The sequence below is a fragment of the Schistocerca americana genome, chromosome 8, assembly GCF_021461395.2.
Source record: "Schistocerca americana isolate TAMUIC-IGC-003095 chromosome 8, iqSchAmer2.1, whole genome shotgun sequence".
Lineage (NCBI taxonomy): Eukaryota > Metazoa > Arthropoda > Insecta > Orthoptera > Acrididae > Schistocerca > Schistocerca americana.
Window position 1 is genome coordinate 232,127,893 of NC_060126.1, and position 19,595 is coordinate 232,147,487.

At 43.8% G+C, this 19,595-nt stretch overlaps 1 protein-coding gene across 4 annotated transcripts in view; it reads right to left on the bottom strand.

The window, feature by feature from the left end:
* LOC124545070 overlaps positions 1 to 18,999 on the bottom strand; it is an 83,155-nt gene extending 64,156 nt beyond the window's left edge. For all 4 annotated transcript variants that reach the window (XM_047123876.1, XM_047123875.1, XM_047123874.1 and 1 more), the window contains exon 1: positions 18,355 to 18,999. In XM_047123876.1, the coding sequence (XP_046979832.1) occupies positions 18,355 to 18,743 (389 nt within the window). In that variant the 5' untranslated portion in view covers positions 18,744 to 18,999. The remainder of the gene's footprint in view (positions 1 to 18,354) is intronic.
* Between the last annotated feature and the right edge of the window lie 596 nt (positions 19,000 to 19,595).

Below are 19,595 nucleotides of genomic sequence, written 5' to 3' on the forward strand. Positions count from 1 at the left end.
ACACAATCCTGAAGAAACCAAGGGCAGATAAATGTGAGAATTATCACACAATCAGTTTAACAGCTCGTGCATTCAAGCTGCTGAATGGGAAACAGAGCTAAGGATCTGTTAAATGAGGAAAAGTCTGGCTTCAGGAAAGGTAAAGGCACCAGAGAGGCACTTCTGGCGATGGGATTGATAATGAAAGGAAGACTTTAAAAAACTTACGACCCCCATTAACAGGATTTGTCGACTTGGAAAGAACATCCAACAATACTACATGGGGCAAGAAGTTTCAAATTCTGAAAAAAATAAGAGTAAGATATAGGGAAAGATGGATAATACACAAGATGTACCAGAATACAGGTGGAACAATATGAATGGTAGACCAAGACCACAGTGCTCTGATTAGTCTTTTGTCCTATTGTCCAATCTATACATTGAAAGAAAAAACAGATCTGTTGATGACACTGCTATCCACAGGGAAAGTGAAGAAGAATTACGGTAGGCCTACACATTGAGTGGAATGACCAGTGTAATGAGTAAACAATAGAGATTTAGAGCAAACAAAAAAAAAAAGGTGAAAGAAATGAAAAGTAGCAGAAGTGACAGCAATCAACTTATCATCAAAATAGGGGCCCATGAAGTTAAAGAATTCTCTCACATTGGAAGTAAAATAATATGACGGATGAAGCAAAAGGGACCTAAACAGCAGATTAGTACAGGCAATGAGAGCATTCTTGGCAAAGAGAAGTCTGCTAGTATCAAAGCTCCGTCTTAATATGAGGAAAAAAAACTTCTAAGAATGTACACCTGGAGAACAGCATTGTACGGTTAATGAATCATGAACTGTGAGAAAATAGGGAAAGAAGAGAAAAATAAGTCTGAGCTGTGGTGCTATAGAAGTATACTGAAAACTACATGGAATATAAAGAATTAGGAGGTGCTCTGCAGAACTGACAAAGAAAGGAACATACGGAAAACACAGAGAAGAGGAAAGAACAGGATGATACAACACATGTAAAGACCAGGAAATAACTTCCATGGTACTAGTGGGAACTGAGACAGATAAAACGTGGAAGGTAAGACATAACTGGAATAGAGCCCACATCTAACAAATAATTGAGTATAAATAATAGGATAGGTAAAAAATTCTATTCACCAAGCGACAGCAGGAGAACACGTAAATAAAAGGTTGCTAGCTTCTGGAGTCAGTGACTGCTGCTTCTGGCAGATGTGTTGAATTGGAAGGAGGAGGGGTGAAGGAAAAGGACTGGTGAGGTTTAAGAAAAGTAGTAGAGTTCGTAAAAGACACCCAGAACCCTGGGTCAGGAAGTCTTACCAGAGGGGATGAGAAGGAAAGAATGGTTGTTGGGAACTGCACCAGATGAGATTTGAAAACCTGAGAGTTTAAAGGTAGAAGATAGGGTAATATACAAGACAGGGATTACTGCTAGAACATTGTGCATGAGTTAATAAGAGCGAAAAGCTAACTGCATCATATGTGATAGAGGTGGGAGGGGGATGGCGAAAAATAGAGGTCAGGAAAAGAAAGCTGCAGAAAACCAAAAGGGAGTGAAGAAAGAAACAGGCCTAGTTACTGTGAAGAAATGCTGACACCAAAGAAATTAATGTAAATTAAGCCAGGTGGGTGGCGATAACCAAGGACACAGCGTCATTTCCCACCAGCGGAGTTCCGAGAGGGGAGTAACAAAGATGGCATGTGTGGTGAAACAACCACAAGACGTCACGATTGTGCTCTACAACAGGATATTGTGTGTTGGCAGTATACACTCCCTGCCTATGCCTATTCATCTTAACAGAGAGACCAAACAGTTTTTACATAATAGAGGACATGATTTCAGAAAGTCACAGCCTTGTCAAAGTAGCTGATTAATACATTCAAGACCAGGATAATGCTAAGTGACAACTGATGTACTCCAAAGCTGCTTTTTGCAGGAATCAGTAGTACCCGGGTTGTATGAGATGACTCAGGAAATTTGCTTTTGAACTAAGCTGGTGGGGTAACTGCATCCAGTGAAGGCGGATGTGAGAATGGTGTGTACTGCTGTAAACAATCTGCACCTTAACAAGTATCTTTGCCTTGAAGGATAAGGCTGGGGTATGGGAAGGAATGTTTGACATGGAAAGGATGGCAACTGTCAAAATGGATGTATTGTTCTTTGTCAGTAGATTTAATGTGAACATAAGTGTGTAGCTGACCCTTGGTGAGGATGAGACCAATGTTGAGGAAAGTGGCAGGGATTCAGAATTAGGAGCATGTGAAATTTAATTGGAAGAATATTTAGAGATTCCATGAATTTTAACAGGTCAGCCTCACCAAGAGTCCCTATGGTAAAGATGTCATCAACGTATATAAACCAAACTAGGGCCTGATGGCTTATGGATCCCAGGAAAGCCCTCTCCAACTGACCCATGAAAAGGTTGGCATAGGATGGAGCCATTCTGGTTCTCATTGCAGCATTCCTGATCTATTGGTATGTTTGCCCCTCAAAGGAGAAGTAGTTGTTTATAAGTATAAGGATGGTTATGGGCAACAGGCAACAGGAAGGATATCGTAGGTTTGGAATCAGATGGGCATTGTCAGAGGAAATGTTCAGCAGCAGTCAGATCATGTACTTGGGGGATGTTGGTATAGAGGGAGGTGGCATCAATGGTGACAAGCAAAGTGTGAGGTGGGAATGGTTGGTTTGTGGGATTAAAGGGACCAGACTGCTATGGTCATCGATCCCTTTTTCCAAAAAAAAAAAAAAAAACTAAAACCACCCAAAGAGAATAAAAAACGAACAACAGGAAAGACAGCAGACGACACAGGACAAGAAATACTCCGACAGAGATCAGACAAAACAAATTAAAACACACAGAGTGTGACGGTGGTTGGCCGATCATAGAGAAAAAAAAGAGGAAAAGCCAACCACCAAGAACACATTAAAAACTCAGTTTAAAATCAGAGGCTAAAATCCAAAATCAACACTAAAAAACATAAACACTCAGATTAAACGATAAAAACCCCCTGCCCGAATAAAATGCAAAACTAAGTCCACCATGGCAGAGTCATCTATTAAAAGGGCAGAGAGCGTGTCAGGCAGTGCAAATGTCTACCTGAGCACAGATAAAAGTGGACAGTCCAACAAAATGTGGACCACTGTCAATGCCAAGCCGCAGCGACAGAGAGGGGGGTCCTCACGGCGCAATAAGTGGCCGTGGGTCATCCGTGTGTGCCCAATACGCAGTCGGCAGAGGACGACAGACTCCTTGTGAGAGACTCGCAAGGAGGAGTCCCACACAGTCGTCGTCTCCTTCACGGCACGGGGTTTGTTAGGGGTGGCCAGACCGTGCCATTCAGCGTCCCAAAGCGAGATAACTTTGCGGCGTAAGACTGCCCTCAAATCAGTCTCCGGAAGGCCAATGTCTAGAGTGGGTTCACTGGTGGCCTGTTTGCCCAGGCGGTCAACACGTTCATTGCCCTGGATACCGACTTGACCGGCGGTCCACACAAAGACCACAGAGCGGCCGCAACGGGCAAGAGTATGCAGGGACTCATGGATAGCCATCACCAGACGAGAACGAGGGAAACACTGGTCGAGAGCTCGTAAACCGCTCAGGGAATCCTACAAATAACGAAGGACTCACCTGAGCAGAAGCGTATATACTCTAGGGCACGAAATATGGCGACCAGCTCAGCAGTGTAAACGTTGCAGCCATCTGGCAAGGAACGTTGTTCGGAATGGTCCCCTAGAGTTAGCGCATAACCGACACGACCAGCAACCATCGAACCATCAGTGTATACAACACCAGAGCCCTGATATGTGGCCAGGATGGAATAAAAGCGGCGGCGGAAGGCCTCTGGAGGGACTGAGTCCTTCGGGCCCTGTGCCAAGTCGAGCCGAAGGCAAGGGCGAGGAACACACCATGGGGGTGTACGCAAATTGGCCCGGAAAGGAGGTGGATCAGTGAAAACTCTAAGCCCGGAGAGAAGCTCTTTGACGCAGACCGCGATCGTACAACCTGACAGGTGCCGACGTTCTGGCAGATGGACGACCGATTGCAGGAACAGGAGACGATAGTTTGGATGCCCGGGCAAGCTAAAAACATGGGCAGCATAAGTGGCCGGCAAATGTTGGCGCCGTAACTGCAGGGGAGGGACACCTGCCTCCACTAGTATGCTGTCCACAGGGCTGGTCCGTAAGGCAGCAGTGGCAAGTCGTATTCCGCTGTGTAAGATTGGGTCCAGCACCCGCAACGCAGACGGGGATGCTGAGCCATAAGCCAGGCTCCCATAATCCAGACGAGACTGGATTAATGCCTGGTAGAGCCGTAACAGGGTAGATCAGTCGGCGCCCCGGCTGGTGTGGCTCAAGCAACGCAGAGCATTTAGATGCCGCCAACATGCCTGTTTAAGCTGCCGAATATAAGGGAGCCAAGTCAACCGGGTATCAAAAAGTACAACCAAAAACCTGTGGGTCTCCACCATAGCAAGAAGTTCGCCATCAAGATAAAGCCGCGGCGCAGGATGGACCGTTCGGCGCCGGCAGAAATGCATAACGCGGGTCTTGGCAGCCGAAAACTGAAAACCATGCGCTACAGCCCAAGATTGCGCCTTGCAGATTGCGCCCTCTGTAGCTGACGTTCAGCAGCCGCAATGCCAATAGAGCTATAGTAAAGGCAGAAGTCATCAGCACACAGGGAAGCAGAGACAGAGTTTCCCACGGCTGCAGCGAGACCGTTCATTGCAATTAAAAACAGGCAGACACTGAGGACAGATCCCTGTGGTACCCCGTTCTCCTGGACTCGAGAGGAACTATGGGAGGCTGCGACTTGGACGCGGAAGGTACGACACGACAGAAAATTGCGGATAAAGATCGGCAGAGGGCCCCGAAGACCCCATCCATGAAGCGTAGAAAGGATATGATGACGCCATGTCGTATCGTACGCCTTCCGCATGTTGAAAAGGACAGCGACCAGGTGCTGACGGCAGGCAAAGGCAGTACGAATGGCCGACTCCAGACTCACCAGATTGTCGGCGACGGAGCGGCCTTTACGGAACCCACCCTGAGACGGAGCCAGAAGGCCCCGTGACTCCAGTACCCAGTTCAACCGCCGGCTCACCATCCGTTCAAGCAACTTGCAAACAACGTTGGTGAGGCTAATGGGACGGTAGCTGTCCACCTCCAAAGGGTTCTTCCCAGGTTTCAGAATGGGGATAACAGTACTTTCCCGCCATGGTGACGGAAACTCACCTTCGACCCAAATGCGGTTGTAAAGATCAAGGAGCCGTCGCTGGCAGTCCACTGAAAGGTGTTTCAGCATCTGACAGTGGATGCTATCTGGCCCAGGAGCGGTATCAGGACAAGCGGCGAGGGCACTGCGATATTCCCACTCACTGAATGGAACATTGTAAGATTCAGGATGGTGGGTGCGAAAAGAAAGGCTCCGACATTCCATCCGCTCTTTAATGGAGCGGAAGACCAGTGGGTAATTGGAAGAAGCGGAACTCAGAGCAAAATGCTCTGCCAAGCTGTTGTCAATTTCGTCGGAGTCTGTACAAACTGCTCCATTCAGTGAGAGCGCAGGACACTGACAGGGGACCGATAGCCATAGAGGCGTCGGATCTTGGCCCACACCTGCGATGGAGAGACATGGAGGCCAATGGTGGACACATACCGCTCCCAGCACTCCTGCTTGCTTTGGCGGATAAGGCGGCGGGCCCGCGCACGCAGCCGTTTGATGGTAATGAGGTGTTCAATGCAGGGATGTTGCTTGTGACGCTGTAGCGCCCGCCAGCGATCTTTAATCGCCTCAGCAATCTCAGGCGACCACCAAGGCACAGTCCTCTTCCGAGGGGACCCAGAAAAACGGGGAATGGAAGATTCTGCGGCAGTAACGATGACGTTGGTAACGGAGTGAACCACCGCATCAATGCCGGCATTAGAGAGATGCTCAATAGCGGCAGTGGAGGAAAACAAGTCCCAGTCAGCCTTATTCATAGCCCATCTCCTGGGGTGCCCAGAAGAGTGACGCTGTGGCAGTGAGAGAAAGATCGGGAAGTGGTCACTACCACACAGGTCATCATGCACTCTCCATTAGACAGACAGTAAGAGGCTAGGGCTGCAGATCGAAAGGTCGATGGCGGAGTACGTGCCATGCGCCACGCTGAAGTGTGTGAAGGAACCATCATTTAAAAGCGAAAGATTGAGCTGTGCCAATAAATGCTCAATGGTGGCACCTTGACCTGTCGTCACCGACCCAACCCACAGAGGGTTATGGGCACTGAAATCGCCGAGTAACAAGAAAGGTGGCGGCAATTGGGCTATCAGTGTGGCCAGGACATGCTGCGTGACATCACCATCCGGTGGAAGGTAAAGACTGCAGACGGTAACAGCCTGTGGCATCCACACCCGAACAGCGACAGCCTCCAAAGCTGTTTGTAGAAGGACAGACTCGCTGTGAAGAGAGTTAAGGACATAGATGCAGACACCACCAGACACCCTTTCATAAGCTGCCCGGTTGTTATAATAACCCCGATAGCCACGGAGGGCGGAGGTTCGCATTGCTGGAAACCAAGTTTCCTGAAGAGCAATGCAGAAGAAAGGGTGAAGGCTGATAAGTTGGTGGAGCTCAGCTAGATGGTGGAAGAAACCACTGCAGTTCCACTGGAGGATGGTATTGTCCATGGCTGAGAAAGGCGTGACGGGACTGAGAAGGCAGATTACGCCGCTGGGTCACCTGCTGCCTCCGATTGAGCACCTGTGCTAGTGCTATCCATGGTGTCTGAGAGACCGGCGAGATCGAGGTGCTCAGCGGACGCCAGAATCTCCACCTCGTCCTCAGACGCAGAGCTGGAAGGTTGCGGTGGGGTGGCTGCCACCGCGAGTTCCTTGGGCTTAGAGCTCTTCTTCTTGGATTTCTCACGCTGCTCCTTGGGTTTAACTGGCTGGGGGGCCTTCACCGATTCAGTCTCCGGGACTGAGGAGGATCGTGAAGCCCCTCGACCAGCTGATTGTGGGCACTTACGCCACTGTTGGTCGTCAGCCTTCCTGCCAGTGGAAACCTGGGAAGGGAGGGACCCAAGGGACCCCTTGCGAGCGTGAGAAGCCGAAGAAGTTGGATACTTCTCCAGCTTAGAAGTGGGGACGGACGTCCCCGATGGGTGGTATGGTGTTGCTCCTGAGGTAGGTGGCGTAGGAGCAACCTGATGTGTAGAGCCCCCCCCACTGGCAAGGGGGCAGGAGGAGTTGTACCACTCGTCGATCCGGCCGGAAGTCGCAAAACTGATGGGGCGAGCACAGGTGTTATAGCAGCGGCATAGGAAGATGTCATTCTCACAGGATGTAATCGGTCGTATTTCCTTTTGGCCTCAGTATAAGTCAGTCCATCCAGGGTCTTATATTCCATGATTTTGCACTCTTTCTGGAAGATTCTGCAGTCTGGCAAGCAAGGCGAATGGTGCTCCCCGCAGTTGACACAGATGGGAGGCGGGGCACATGGAGTATCGGGATGAGTTGGGCGTCCGCAATCTCGACATGTGAGGCTGGAAGTGCAGCGGGAAGACATATGGCCGAACTTCCAGCACTTGAAGCACCGCATCGGGGGAGGGATATAGGGCTTGACGTCACATCGGTAGACCATCACCTTGACCTTTTCCGGTAACGTATCACCCTCGAAAGCCAAGATGAAGGCACCAGTAGCAATCTGATTTTCCTTTGGACCCCGATGAACGCGCAGGACGAAATGTACACCTCTGCGCTCTAAGTTGGAGCGCAGCTCATCATCAGACTGCAAAAGAAGGTCCTTATGGTAAATAACTCCCTGGACCATATTTAAACTCTTATGGGGTGTGATCGTAACAGCAACATCCCCCAACTTGTCACAAGCAAGTAACCGTCGTGACTGGGCAGAGGATGCCGTTTGTATCAGGACCGATCCAGAGCGCATTTTGGACAAGCCCTCCAACTCCCCAAACTTGTCCTCTAAATGCACGACGAAGAACTGAGGCTTTGTGGAGAGAAAAGACTCCCCATCAGGTCTCGTACAAACTAAGAATCGGGGCGAATAACTGCTACTGCCATCCTGAGACTTACGTTCCTCCCACAGTGTGGCCAGGGAGGGGAATGTTTTCGGATTGTACTTCTGAGCGTTAAATTGAGCCCGAGAACGCTTAGAAACTGCTGGCGGCTGGCCACCAGCGAGAGACGATGTACCACGCTTCATTGTGGGTCATCCGCCCTGATGCCACCTACTCCGACCAAGGGCCGTCCCCACAGGCGCCACCCAGCCACAGCAAAGGCCACCTGGCAGGATGGCCATTGCCGGGAGTCCCGATGCCCCAGGGAGATGGGCATCTACTCCTTGGCATACGTGGGGAGTTAACGGCGTAGGCATCAGTAGAGCGAACCCTGTGTTGTCAGTGGGCTAGAACCAACAGGGTACATGGCGGCCCCACCACAACGGACTGGCTACCGTGCTGGATCCTAGGTGCAAAAATGTCCAAGGTCGTCGTCGCAGCTAAAAGCAACACTGCACAGTGCAGCGTGGTAATCACACCTAAGGACGTATCCATGCCCAAGAGATGGAAAACGAGCGGGGCATCATTGCAATGACGAGAAAGCCGGCTAAAGGTCTCAATGCACGACGGATACAGTGCACCATGTAAGGCGCCCTTCCCCAATTGGCTTGCTCTTCAGAATAATTTAGAAAGATGGAGGTCAAACCCGAGAGGGGACCATCACATAAGTCCGAAACGTGTGAGACTCCTTTTAGTCGCCTCTTACGACAGGCAAGAATACCACGGGCCTATTCTTACCCCCGAACCCGCAGGGGGTGTGTGAGGTGGGAGTGATACGTGCACAGATTTCAGATGATCTGGGCAATGGCTGGTGTCTTTAATACAAGAGGGACATCTTTTTACTGTGGGTTGCACGTGTTTATCAACTAAGGCAGATATATGTTGGGTGGGTGCTTTGAAGCCAGCAACTATGGGATAGACATGGTGACTGGGTTTGTAGATCTTAGGAAGAAGGTAAAAGGTTGGGATGCATGATTTGTAATGGATATGAAGTTCTGTGAACTGAAGTCTCAGTCCCTGTAAAGGGCCTGAGGTTTTATTTGGGTGGTCTCCTGTTGCCGCTTGATGATTAGATTGATTTACCTATCCAGTTACTTACATTTTCACAAAATTGATTATTTTCATTGGTAAATAATTAAGTATGTATGGTACACATGTTACTCTGTGATGAAGAAGTTGACACAAGAGAGAAATTCGTGGCAGACTGCGTCCAACTAGGGAGGGGAAAAAAAATAAAAGAAAAGAAAAAGGGGGGGGGGGGGGGGGTACTTTCGGTCTGCTTGACTGTTGTTCAAGTGAACAGGTTGGGAAAGGAGGAAGATTACTGTTCAACTAACCTCTTGTCAATGATGAGGCCATGACAGGCAGACTACAAGTTATTTTAAAACAAGAATATGATAAGTAATTGGCTGCATCCTTTTTAAAGGAAGCATCCTGACATTCAGCTTAATCAATTTAAAGAAATCACAGAAAATCAAAGCTGATTGGTTAGACAGCACTTCATGCCGTACTACTCCTGAATATAAGCCCAGTGAGCTAAACATTGCACAGCCTCATTTAGTATCTGTCCATGGGAGTCTGATCTTGGAATTACACTCATACACAGTGTACACTTGGCATATTATCTGATTAAATCATCCCTTGTGTTAAATAGGTGCTTCAGATGTTATACTTTCTTTACTATCAGATTTCCATAAATACGTAGGTTGGAATTTAAATAGTGGCAACACCGCTGTGGAGACACTATGGAATGGACTATACTACTGTCGCTGATAGCACACGTTGTTGACATACCTACCTTACCTCCGAGCAAATGGACTTGCCCGTCCCACATCACCGGCATGCCCACAATCGAGGGAAACACAGTCACTTGTGAGTGAGCGGTCTAACGTAACAGTGACACCATGTTTTCGAAACAGGAACAACAGAGTTGGATCAAGACTGAATGTGCCAGAGGTCGTACAGCACGACAGTGTCGTCAAGGTCTTCAAGAGGCTTGCCGGGAATCGGCATTGCCGTACAGAACAGTCACACATTGGGTAAAAGCCTTCAACAAAGGTTGGCAAACTGTGGCGCACATGCATCGGGCAGGTCGGCCTGCCATTTCTGAAGAAGAACTGCTGTTGCTGCATTAGTGGACAGTGCTTGACACCATACGATTTGTTTTAGAAGCATCAACTGCGACCAGCTTTGCGAAAGAAGCGGCAATACTTTCTGCGCAACTCACCAATCATTCTGCACGACAATGCGTGGGCGCATACAGTGCAAACTGTGGCTGCTCTGTTCGGTCGATGGGACTGGGAAGTACTGTACCACCCACCATACTCCCCAGACTCAAGTCCTTATGACATTGATTTGAGTCCGAAGATGAAGGAACCACTTTGTGGCATTCGCTTCAGAACTGTTCCAGAGATTCAACAAGCAGTAGACCACTCCATTTGCACCATCAACAGAGCAGGCTCTGCTAATGGAATATTACACCGTCCATGTTGCTGGCAACTGTTTCTACACAACGCTGGTGACTACTTTGAAGGACAGTAACAGGTGCAAACACATAACTCTTTTGTATTGGTAGTGAATAAATAGTTGCCACTATTTAAGCTCCAACCCTCGTATTTATGAGCGTGTGTTAGTTAATAGACCACATCCAACATCTTTTCGTTCCTTGACCATTAACAAGATGTGAAAATTGAGGAATCTGTTGTAATGTTTGTCTATTATTCTTTTCTGTGTTACTTTCATTCTGATATTTCAGTGTTCCATGTTTTATTAAAATATTTTGTTTTATTACAGTACGTTATGTGAGCTAGGCCTACAAGTCCTAATATGTTACAAATGTGATACAGATGTTCAGCTAAATAACAAATTACATAAGTAGTGACAGCCTTACTCAGTAAGTCTGGTTTCTTGTTTGGAAAACAGCATATCTCAAAACATCCCAATGGTAGTGCGAGTGAACTGTTTTTCTCGTAATGTCTAAGATATGTATCAACTTTGTGTTCTTTGAGGCCACGTCAAAACTACACGACAACTCTAATACGTGCAGAAAAGTTCCAACTGAAGAAAAGAATTGGAAGACTTGGGATTACAGAAGTGTCTGATTCCACCCGTCTGCTCTGATGCATGACGTCATCAATATGGCAGAAATGGCTACTCTAAGTGTCTCCAATATGTCACCTATGATGTCACTACATATACACGGCAACAAACACAAAGATATGTATAAATACAATCAAACTAACAGGACAACAATGGAAAATTGGGGTTTTTTGGGTGGGGACAAGCTAAATATAACAGGGGGAAAAAAAACCATCATGATCCCAAAACAGACAAAAAGATGAACAACAAATAATTATAAAAATCTATAGGAATCGGACACTTCCCTTGACCTATATAGGTCAACCACAGCTGACGATACCAAAACACCACCACCTACAGCAAAAACTATGGAAATTAGGTCCAGACATTTCCCTTGACCATTGCTGATGCTCTGACGATACCAAAACACCAACGCCTACAGCGACAACTACGGAAATTGGAATCAGACATTTCCCTTGACAACTGCTGACGATACCAAAACACCAATACCTACATATAAAACTACGAAAATTGGAATAGGACATTTTCCTCGATCTTTATAGGTCAATCACAACTACTGATACAAAAAAACAAACACCTACAACTACGAAAAAGAGGGCAATCCGTACCAAGTAGTCCAGCACTGGTTTGTCTTTTAATATGTCTGCTTGTGTCTGTATATGTGTGGATGGATATGTGTGTGTGTGTGTGTGTGTGTGTGTGTGTGTGTGTGTGTGTGTGTGTGCGTGTGTGTGCGAGTGTGTGCGAGTGTGTGCGAGTGTATAACCGTCCTTTTTTCCCCCTAAGGTAAGTCTTTCCACTCCCAGGATTGGAGTGAATCCTTACCCTCTCCTTTAAAACCCACATCCTTTCGTCTTTCCCTCTCCTTCCCTCTTTCCTGACGAAGCAACCGTTGGCTGTGAAAGCTAGAATTTTATGTGTATATTTGTGTTTGTTTGTGTGTCTATCGATGTCCCAGCGCTTTCGTTTGGTAAGTCACATCATCTTTGTTTTTTGAATATGATGATTTGATAGAAAAACTAAAAACTAAATGTATTATTTCAAACGAAGAGGATAAAATTATGACTATCAGTTTACTGCCAAATTCTTGGAGTCGAGCAAAAGTTAGTGATGAATTTAATGTGTCAGAACATCTTGTTAAGTTAACAAAGCAATTAGTAAAAGACTACCAGCATTACAAAAGAAAAGAGCATCTAATTTGGTAGATGAAAACACAATCAATAAATTTATTAAGTATTATGACAATGACAATAACAGCCATTTGATGTCTGGCAAAAAACACTGTGTGTCTGTGAAAGAAAATGGTTCTAAGATCCAAAGACAAAAAAGGTTAATATTGTGTAATTTAAATGAACTATTCACTGAATTTAAAAAAGAAAATCCTGACATTAAAATTGGAAGATCAAAGTTTTGCGAGTTAAGACCAAGATGGTGTATTGTTGCAGGGGCACCTGGCACCCATAATGTTTGTGTTTGTTTGTATCATCAGAACGTAAAGTTGACGATAGGTGGGGCTAATCTTAGAATTGACTATAAAGACCTTTTGGAAGTTATGGTATGCAATATTGACAGTTACAATTGTATGATCAAGGGAAAATGTGAAGATTGTCCAGGCAAACAAGACTTACTTGACATGTTTGAAGAATCCGAAGGAGATGATTTGATGCATGACAATATAAAATACAACCAACGGGTAACACAAGACAGAAGGATGAAGGATATCAGACGGATGCCATATTCCTTGACTTCCGGAAAGCATTTGACTTGGTGCCCCACTGCAGACTTGTAACTAAGGTACGAGCATATGGGATTGGTTCCCAAATATGTGAGTGGCTCGAAGACTTCTTAAGTAGTAGAACCCAGAACGCTGCCCTCGATGGTGAGTGTTCATCGGATGTGAGGGTATCATCTGGAGTGGCCCAGGGAAATGTGGTAGGTCCGCTATTGTTTTCTATCTATATAAATGATCTTTTGGATAGGGTGGATAGCAATGTGCGGCTGTTTGCTGATGATGCTGTGGTGTACGGGAAGGTGTCGTCGTTGAGTGACTGTCGGAGGATACAAGATGACCTGGACAGGATTTGTGATTGGTGCAAAGAAAGGCAGCTAACTCTAAATATAGATAAATGTAAATTAATGCAGATGAATAGGAAAAAGAATCCCGTAATGTTTGAATACTCCATTAGTAGTGCAGCGCTTGACACAGCCACGTTGATTAAATATTTGGGTGTAACACTGCAGAACGATATGAAGTGGGACAAGCATGTAATGGCAGTAGTGGGGAAGGCGAATAGTTGTCTTCGGTTTATTGGTAGGAATTTGGGAAGATGTGGTTCATCTGTAAAGGAGACCGCTTATAAAACACTAATACAACCTATTCTTGAGTACTGCTCAAGCGTTTGGGATCCCTATCAGGTCGGATTGAGGGAGGACATAGAAGCAATTCAGAGGCGGGTTGCTATATTTGTTACTGGTAGGTTTGATCATCATGCGAGTGTTACGGAAATGCTTCAGGAACTCGGGTGGGAGTCTCTAGAGCAAAGTAGGCGTTCTTTTCGTGAATCACTACTGAGCAACTTTAGAGAACCAGCATTTGAGGCTGACTGCAGTAAAATTTTCCTGCCGCCAACTTATATTTCGTGGAAAGGCCACAAAGATAAGATAAGAGAGATTAGGGCTCGTACAGAGGCACATAGGCAGTCATTTTTCCCTCATTCTGTTCGGGAGTGGAACAGGAAGAGAAGATGCTAGTTGTGGTACAAGGTACCCTCTGCCACGCACCGTATGGTGGATTGCGGCGTATGTTTTAGATGTAGATGACAGAACTGAAAAGGCGACAGTCATAAAATCACGAGAACAGTTTTTTGAAGTGTTGGAGGGTAACCTTGAAAATCTGTAAATGCATCATTTTATTGCAAAAGCTCAAAGTAAATTTTTGAAAGACAAAAAGCAAACTTTGGCAGCTGATGAATGCTTATTTCTTGCTGACTTTTCAGAAAATTATTGCTTTGTTGTTCAAGATAAGTACAAGGGCACCACTAGGTAAACAAACAGGCCACAATTCATCCACTCGAATTCTATTATAAAGATGAAGATAAACTAATGAGTCACAGCTTTTGGGTCATAAGTGACCACAATGAACACAACACTACAGCAGTGCACATTTTTCAACTGAAATTAACAAACTGCATTAAACACCCTTCCATACAAAAAAAAAAAAACACAGATTTACTTTTCGGATGGGGCAGCAAGTCGTCAATATAAAAACAAAACAAAAAAATTATTAATATCTCCTTTCATAAAGAAGATTTTGGGTTTGATGTAGAATGGCACTTTTTCGCTTCATGCCATGGGAAGAATGCTTGTGATGGTGTCGGGGGTACAACAAAGCGGGCTGTCACAAAAGCAAGTCTGCAGCGGACCGATGACAATTGTATCATAACACCTCAAGAAAAGTTTGAATTCTGTAAAAAACATATCAAAGGAATTACCTATGTTTTTATACAATGTGAGAAAATACAATAAGTCCATGACAGTGTCTTGAAGGAAAGGTACAACACTTACCAGAAGATTAAAGGCACTCAATCTTTTCAATGTTTTGTACCCCATTCACACAACTTATTGAAGTGTAAGATCACATCAACTTCACCTGATAGTGAACTTCATCAGTGTGGAAAACTTGTACAACTGGTTCTTCAAAATAAAGACATAGTGGCTTGTGTTTACGAAGAACAGTGGTGGATTGGCAAAGTTGATAATATTGACTGTCAAAACCAAGATTTACATGTTGTATTTTATCACCCTCCAGGACCAAGTACATCCTTTAAAAATATTGAGAAGGATCAAGTTTGGATGCCACTTAAAAATGTACTAAGGAAGCTGTCTCCCATGGAATTTACAACTGTGACTGGGCAAACTTATAATGCAACACCCAAGTTGAGTGAACAAATTTTTTCAAATGTTCAATGAGCGATGTACTAAAAACAAATAACAAGAGAACAATATAATGTAATTCGTAGAATTATTTGCAATAAAGTAAGTAATCATTGATATGATTAAATTATATACTGTAACTGATATATTTCATTCCATAAGGCTATATATAGCGGATGTTAAAAAAAGTTTTTTTGATTCGTGTTTGTAATTTTTTTCCATAACTTCCAATTGAATCTCAAAGTTGAAATTTATATTTAAGTTTGATATCACAAAGGTCTACTAACTGTGAAAATTTCAGATTTTTATCTGGTCCCCAACAAAGATATTGCGGGCCACAAAATGGAAAATTTTTAAAAAATCCATTTTTTAAAATAGTGTATTTTTTTAGTGTCAGCTGCTCACCATTGATACTCTATAAAAAGTAACTATACTATACAGTGTAATAGCAGAAAAAATATTGAAGCTGAGAAATTAATCTTTCTTTGGAAAACTACTGTTCAAAAATTGAGTTTTTTTAATTTGTGGCTGATAACTTTGAACTATTAAAATTATATTAAAGAATACATTCAGCTAAGTGATAATGATGTTTATTTGTAGCCCAGAGTGTGTTGAACTAAATGCATTTTATCTGAAAGGCTTAGGACAATCCACTAATGAATAATTGTAAAAAATGTAGATGCCTGCAAATACGAAAAAACGCATGTGGCCTGGAACATATATGGCTGCCATTTCAAAATAATAAATTATTTTAAAAAAATATTTTTGTTGCTACTTAACATTGGAGAATTCACCCAGCAAATATAAAATTTTTCCGAGATGGTCAAGCAACAAATTATTTTTTTCTTGGAGCACTTGGTATGGATTGACCCAAAAGAAAACGAAAACCACATCATCACAAAAATTCAAAAGTCAAACACTCCTACATAAATTAAAAGACATTCAATACACAATAAATACACAGAAAATTATAACAAACAGTCCCAAAAAAACAATTACTTATCACCAACAGACACAAGACGACATCTACAAACACAACCAACTTAAACTCCGCACCATAATGACATCATACACAACACCCTTATGTCATGTGTCAAAGCAGAGGTTGAAATCGGACACTTACATTGACCCGAGGACTTGAATTCTAATAGTCACACACATGTAAAACTTGTCCACTCAGTTTCAATACACAAGAAGTTAAGGGAAGCTACTTGTTTCTCCAGCAATATTAAGCACTCTGATAAAGGTACAGTAATTAACAATAAATACAAATAATTCAGCTACAGACACAACATAAGCTCGTGGTCTTGCGGTAGCATAGCGTTCTCACTTCCAGCGCACGGGGTCCCGGGTTCGATTCCCGGCGGGGTCAGGGATTTTTCCTGCCTCAAGATGACTGGGCGTTGTTTTGTCATCTGCATCAACATCATTCATCCCCATTATGGTCGGAGGAAGGCAATGGCAAACCACCTCCACTAGGACATTGCCTAGTACTGTGGTGCGGCTCTCCCGCATTGTCCCCTACCCTCCTCGGAGTATGGCACCTCATCATCATCAACAACAACTACAACTACACCAACAACAAAAACAACAACACCAACAACAACATAACACCAGTATGACCAAAGCACTAAAACACAAAGTCACCAAAGCACACACCTGTCTACTACACATGTAGTAGAAGTTAGATAGGCTAGTAGTTTTTTTTAGATATGCAAAATGTCACAGGTTACTATTAATATTGTCTACTAAGTCATTACTACATAATATGAATACAAGCGTCTCAGCACACTTTCTTGGGACTCCCCTTAAGTCATTTCTTCATTTGTTTATGACTCATAATGTAAGATAATTTGCTGCCTCCTCCCAACTAAGAAATACCCCCCAAAACTACTCTCTTAATGTCATCAACATCTATCTGTTGTAACTTATGCTTAGCTCAGGTGTAATGAGCTATTGTGAATAGAAGCAGGACGCATTCTGAAAAAACAGTACATGTGAAACCCTACTCGAGCTTTTCTCACAGATAGTCATGAAAGCCTGGTGCCAAGACAATCAAATGGATACAGTATTCCTTTACTACCAAAAAGCATTTGACTCACTGCCACATCAGTGTTTATTAATGAAAGTATAATAATATGGGGTATCAAACTTCCTGGCAGATTAAAACTGTGTGTCTGACCGAGACTCGAACTCGGGAGTCCCGAGTTCGAGTCTCGGTCGGGCACACAGTTTTAATCTGCCAGGAAGTTTCATATCAGCGCACACTCCGCTGCAGAGTGAAAATCTCATTCTGGAAATATGGGGTATCAATCAAAATTTGTGATGGAACTCAGGATTTCTTAGTTGGGAGGAGGCAGCAAATTATCTTGCATTATGAGTCATAAACAAATGAATAAATGACTTAAGGGGAGTCCCAAGAAAGTGTGCTGAGACACTTGTATTCATATTATGTAGTAATGACTTAGTACACAATATTAATAGCAACCTGTGACATTTTGAATATGTTCCAGTTCTCTAAAAAAAACTACTAGCCTATCTGAAAAAAGATGGACAAATATCCTCATAAGGTTTCAATGAGATAAAAGATAGACAACTTGCTTTAAATGTACAGAAATGTATAGCATATGCACTTCATAAAACGAATCGACATAATATACAGTGATTTCAATGTGAATAAGCACTACTATAATTAGTCAACTCTTAAAAATACCTGTATACAACAATCCCTGGCAATATAAAATGGAATCATTACACAGCACAAGTAAATGTACAGCAGGTGGCAAACTTCAGCTGGAAAAATGCACTAAGTTCACAAGCGGCACTGCTTGCTAATTGGTCATGCAGTCCATCCTAAACTACTGCTCATGTGCGTGTGATCAATTTCTTTATAATCAATCTAAGTCACCCAAGTTGCAAAAGTCACAAAACAGCACTTACTTTTCAAAGTCACTGGGGCACGAAAAAAAGCAGGTTTTTTTAATGAATTTGAAAAAGTAATTCCTGCTGAGTGTCTCCCTATTAATTCCCTATGAAAATTTGTAAGTCATGGTAACATATAAGTTTTCCGATGCATTTAGCAAAATATTGTCTCTACCTAACAACCATCTACGGGAAACACTAAATCGTGACCGGTATTACCAAAACCATTTCAGTGTCTAATACTCTTTAATGGTGGGCTCATTATCGCAGATCTGGTTTACAGCGCTTTAAACAACTTAATATAAGTACATAAATAACAGCAACTGGTCACTTACCCAACATCAGCACCGCTATCCCATTCTAGGCGTCGAGCAGAAGCAACGCTCGATGCTGACGACGGTGACGGTACTCTACCGACGCCACCATCTGAACTCGTCAAAAGAACTTCCTGCGTATCTTGCGACCCTAGAACCTCTTTCACTGGCTCTCCACTAGTAAGGGGGAAATAACTGCTGAATTTACTTCCTGTCGTTTCACCTTTTGTATCAGGTATTGTTCCTTTGTCACTTGATCTATGTCCAGAATGGAGTGATACAGGGACAGGACCATCGTTCTCCGAAGATTCTTTCTCATAACTGCTAGAAGAACCTGACAGTGCATTTGAATTTCGTCTTCCTATACCGGAATTTTTGCTTTTCTTACGTCTCTCTGGTAAGTGGGACATTCTGTACTATTGATGTTAATAAATTACCGCATCAGGTAGATTAATTTCTACACGAACGTCACGTCAGACCCTGAATCACCACCATAAAACATTCGACATTTTGCTCAGATATAATAATTTTTCTTCTTCCCATAGATTAATACGTCTGCAGTACACTCAGACTAAAATCATACGACACTAAAATTATATTAAAGGTTTCAACTACAAAAACAAACTGAACATCACTTTCCTTGACACTTTGAAACACATGCAAAGTGTCTGTTGTCAACATATATTTGAAAAGTGGAAACAATCGCGTCGATTGGCCAAAGCGCATAACATCTAAGATAGTGTCTACATAACCATCATTAGTCGATACCTTTCAGTTAAAAAGCACAAAAAAGCCACCAATTTTAACTAACATTTCACAGTTATGTGAAACACGATGGACAAGTAGCATGAGTGGTTATTGTCTAGTTACCGGATGGGAAATATATGCATATAGCAACACCTATATAGGCCTTAAACAGCAATACCCTAAGCATATCACACACGAAATTTTCACTCTACAGCGGAGTGTGCGCAGATATGAAACTTCCTGGCAGATTAAAACTGTGTGCCGGACCGAGACTCGAACTGAGGACCTTGTCTTTCGCGGGCAAGTGCTCTACCGAGTTCGAGTCTCGGTCCGGCACACAGTCTAAATCTCCCAGGAAGTTTAATATCATACATAGTTGCATTTTCAGTCATTTAAGTTACTACGTAGCCCTTTGATTCAGAAGCCATTTTAGCATTGTTTTTCTGACGGGAAGCTGAAGACAGGTCAAATGAAAACTGCCAATGAGAGGTTTCAATGTGACGTAGAAAGTGTCA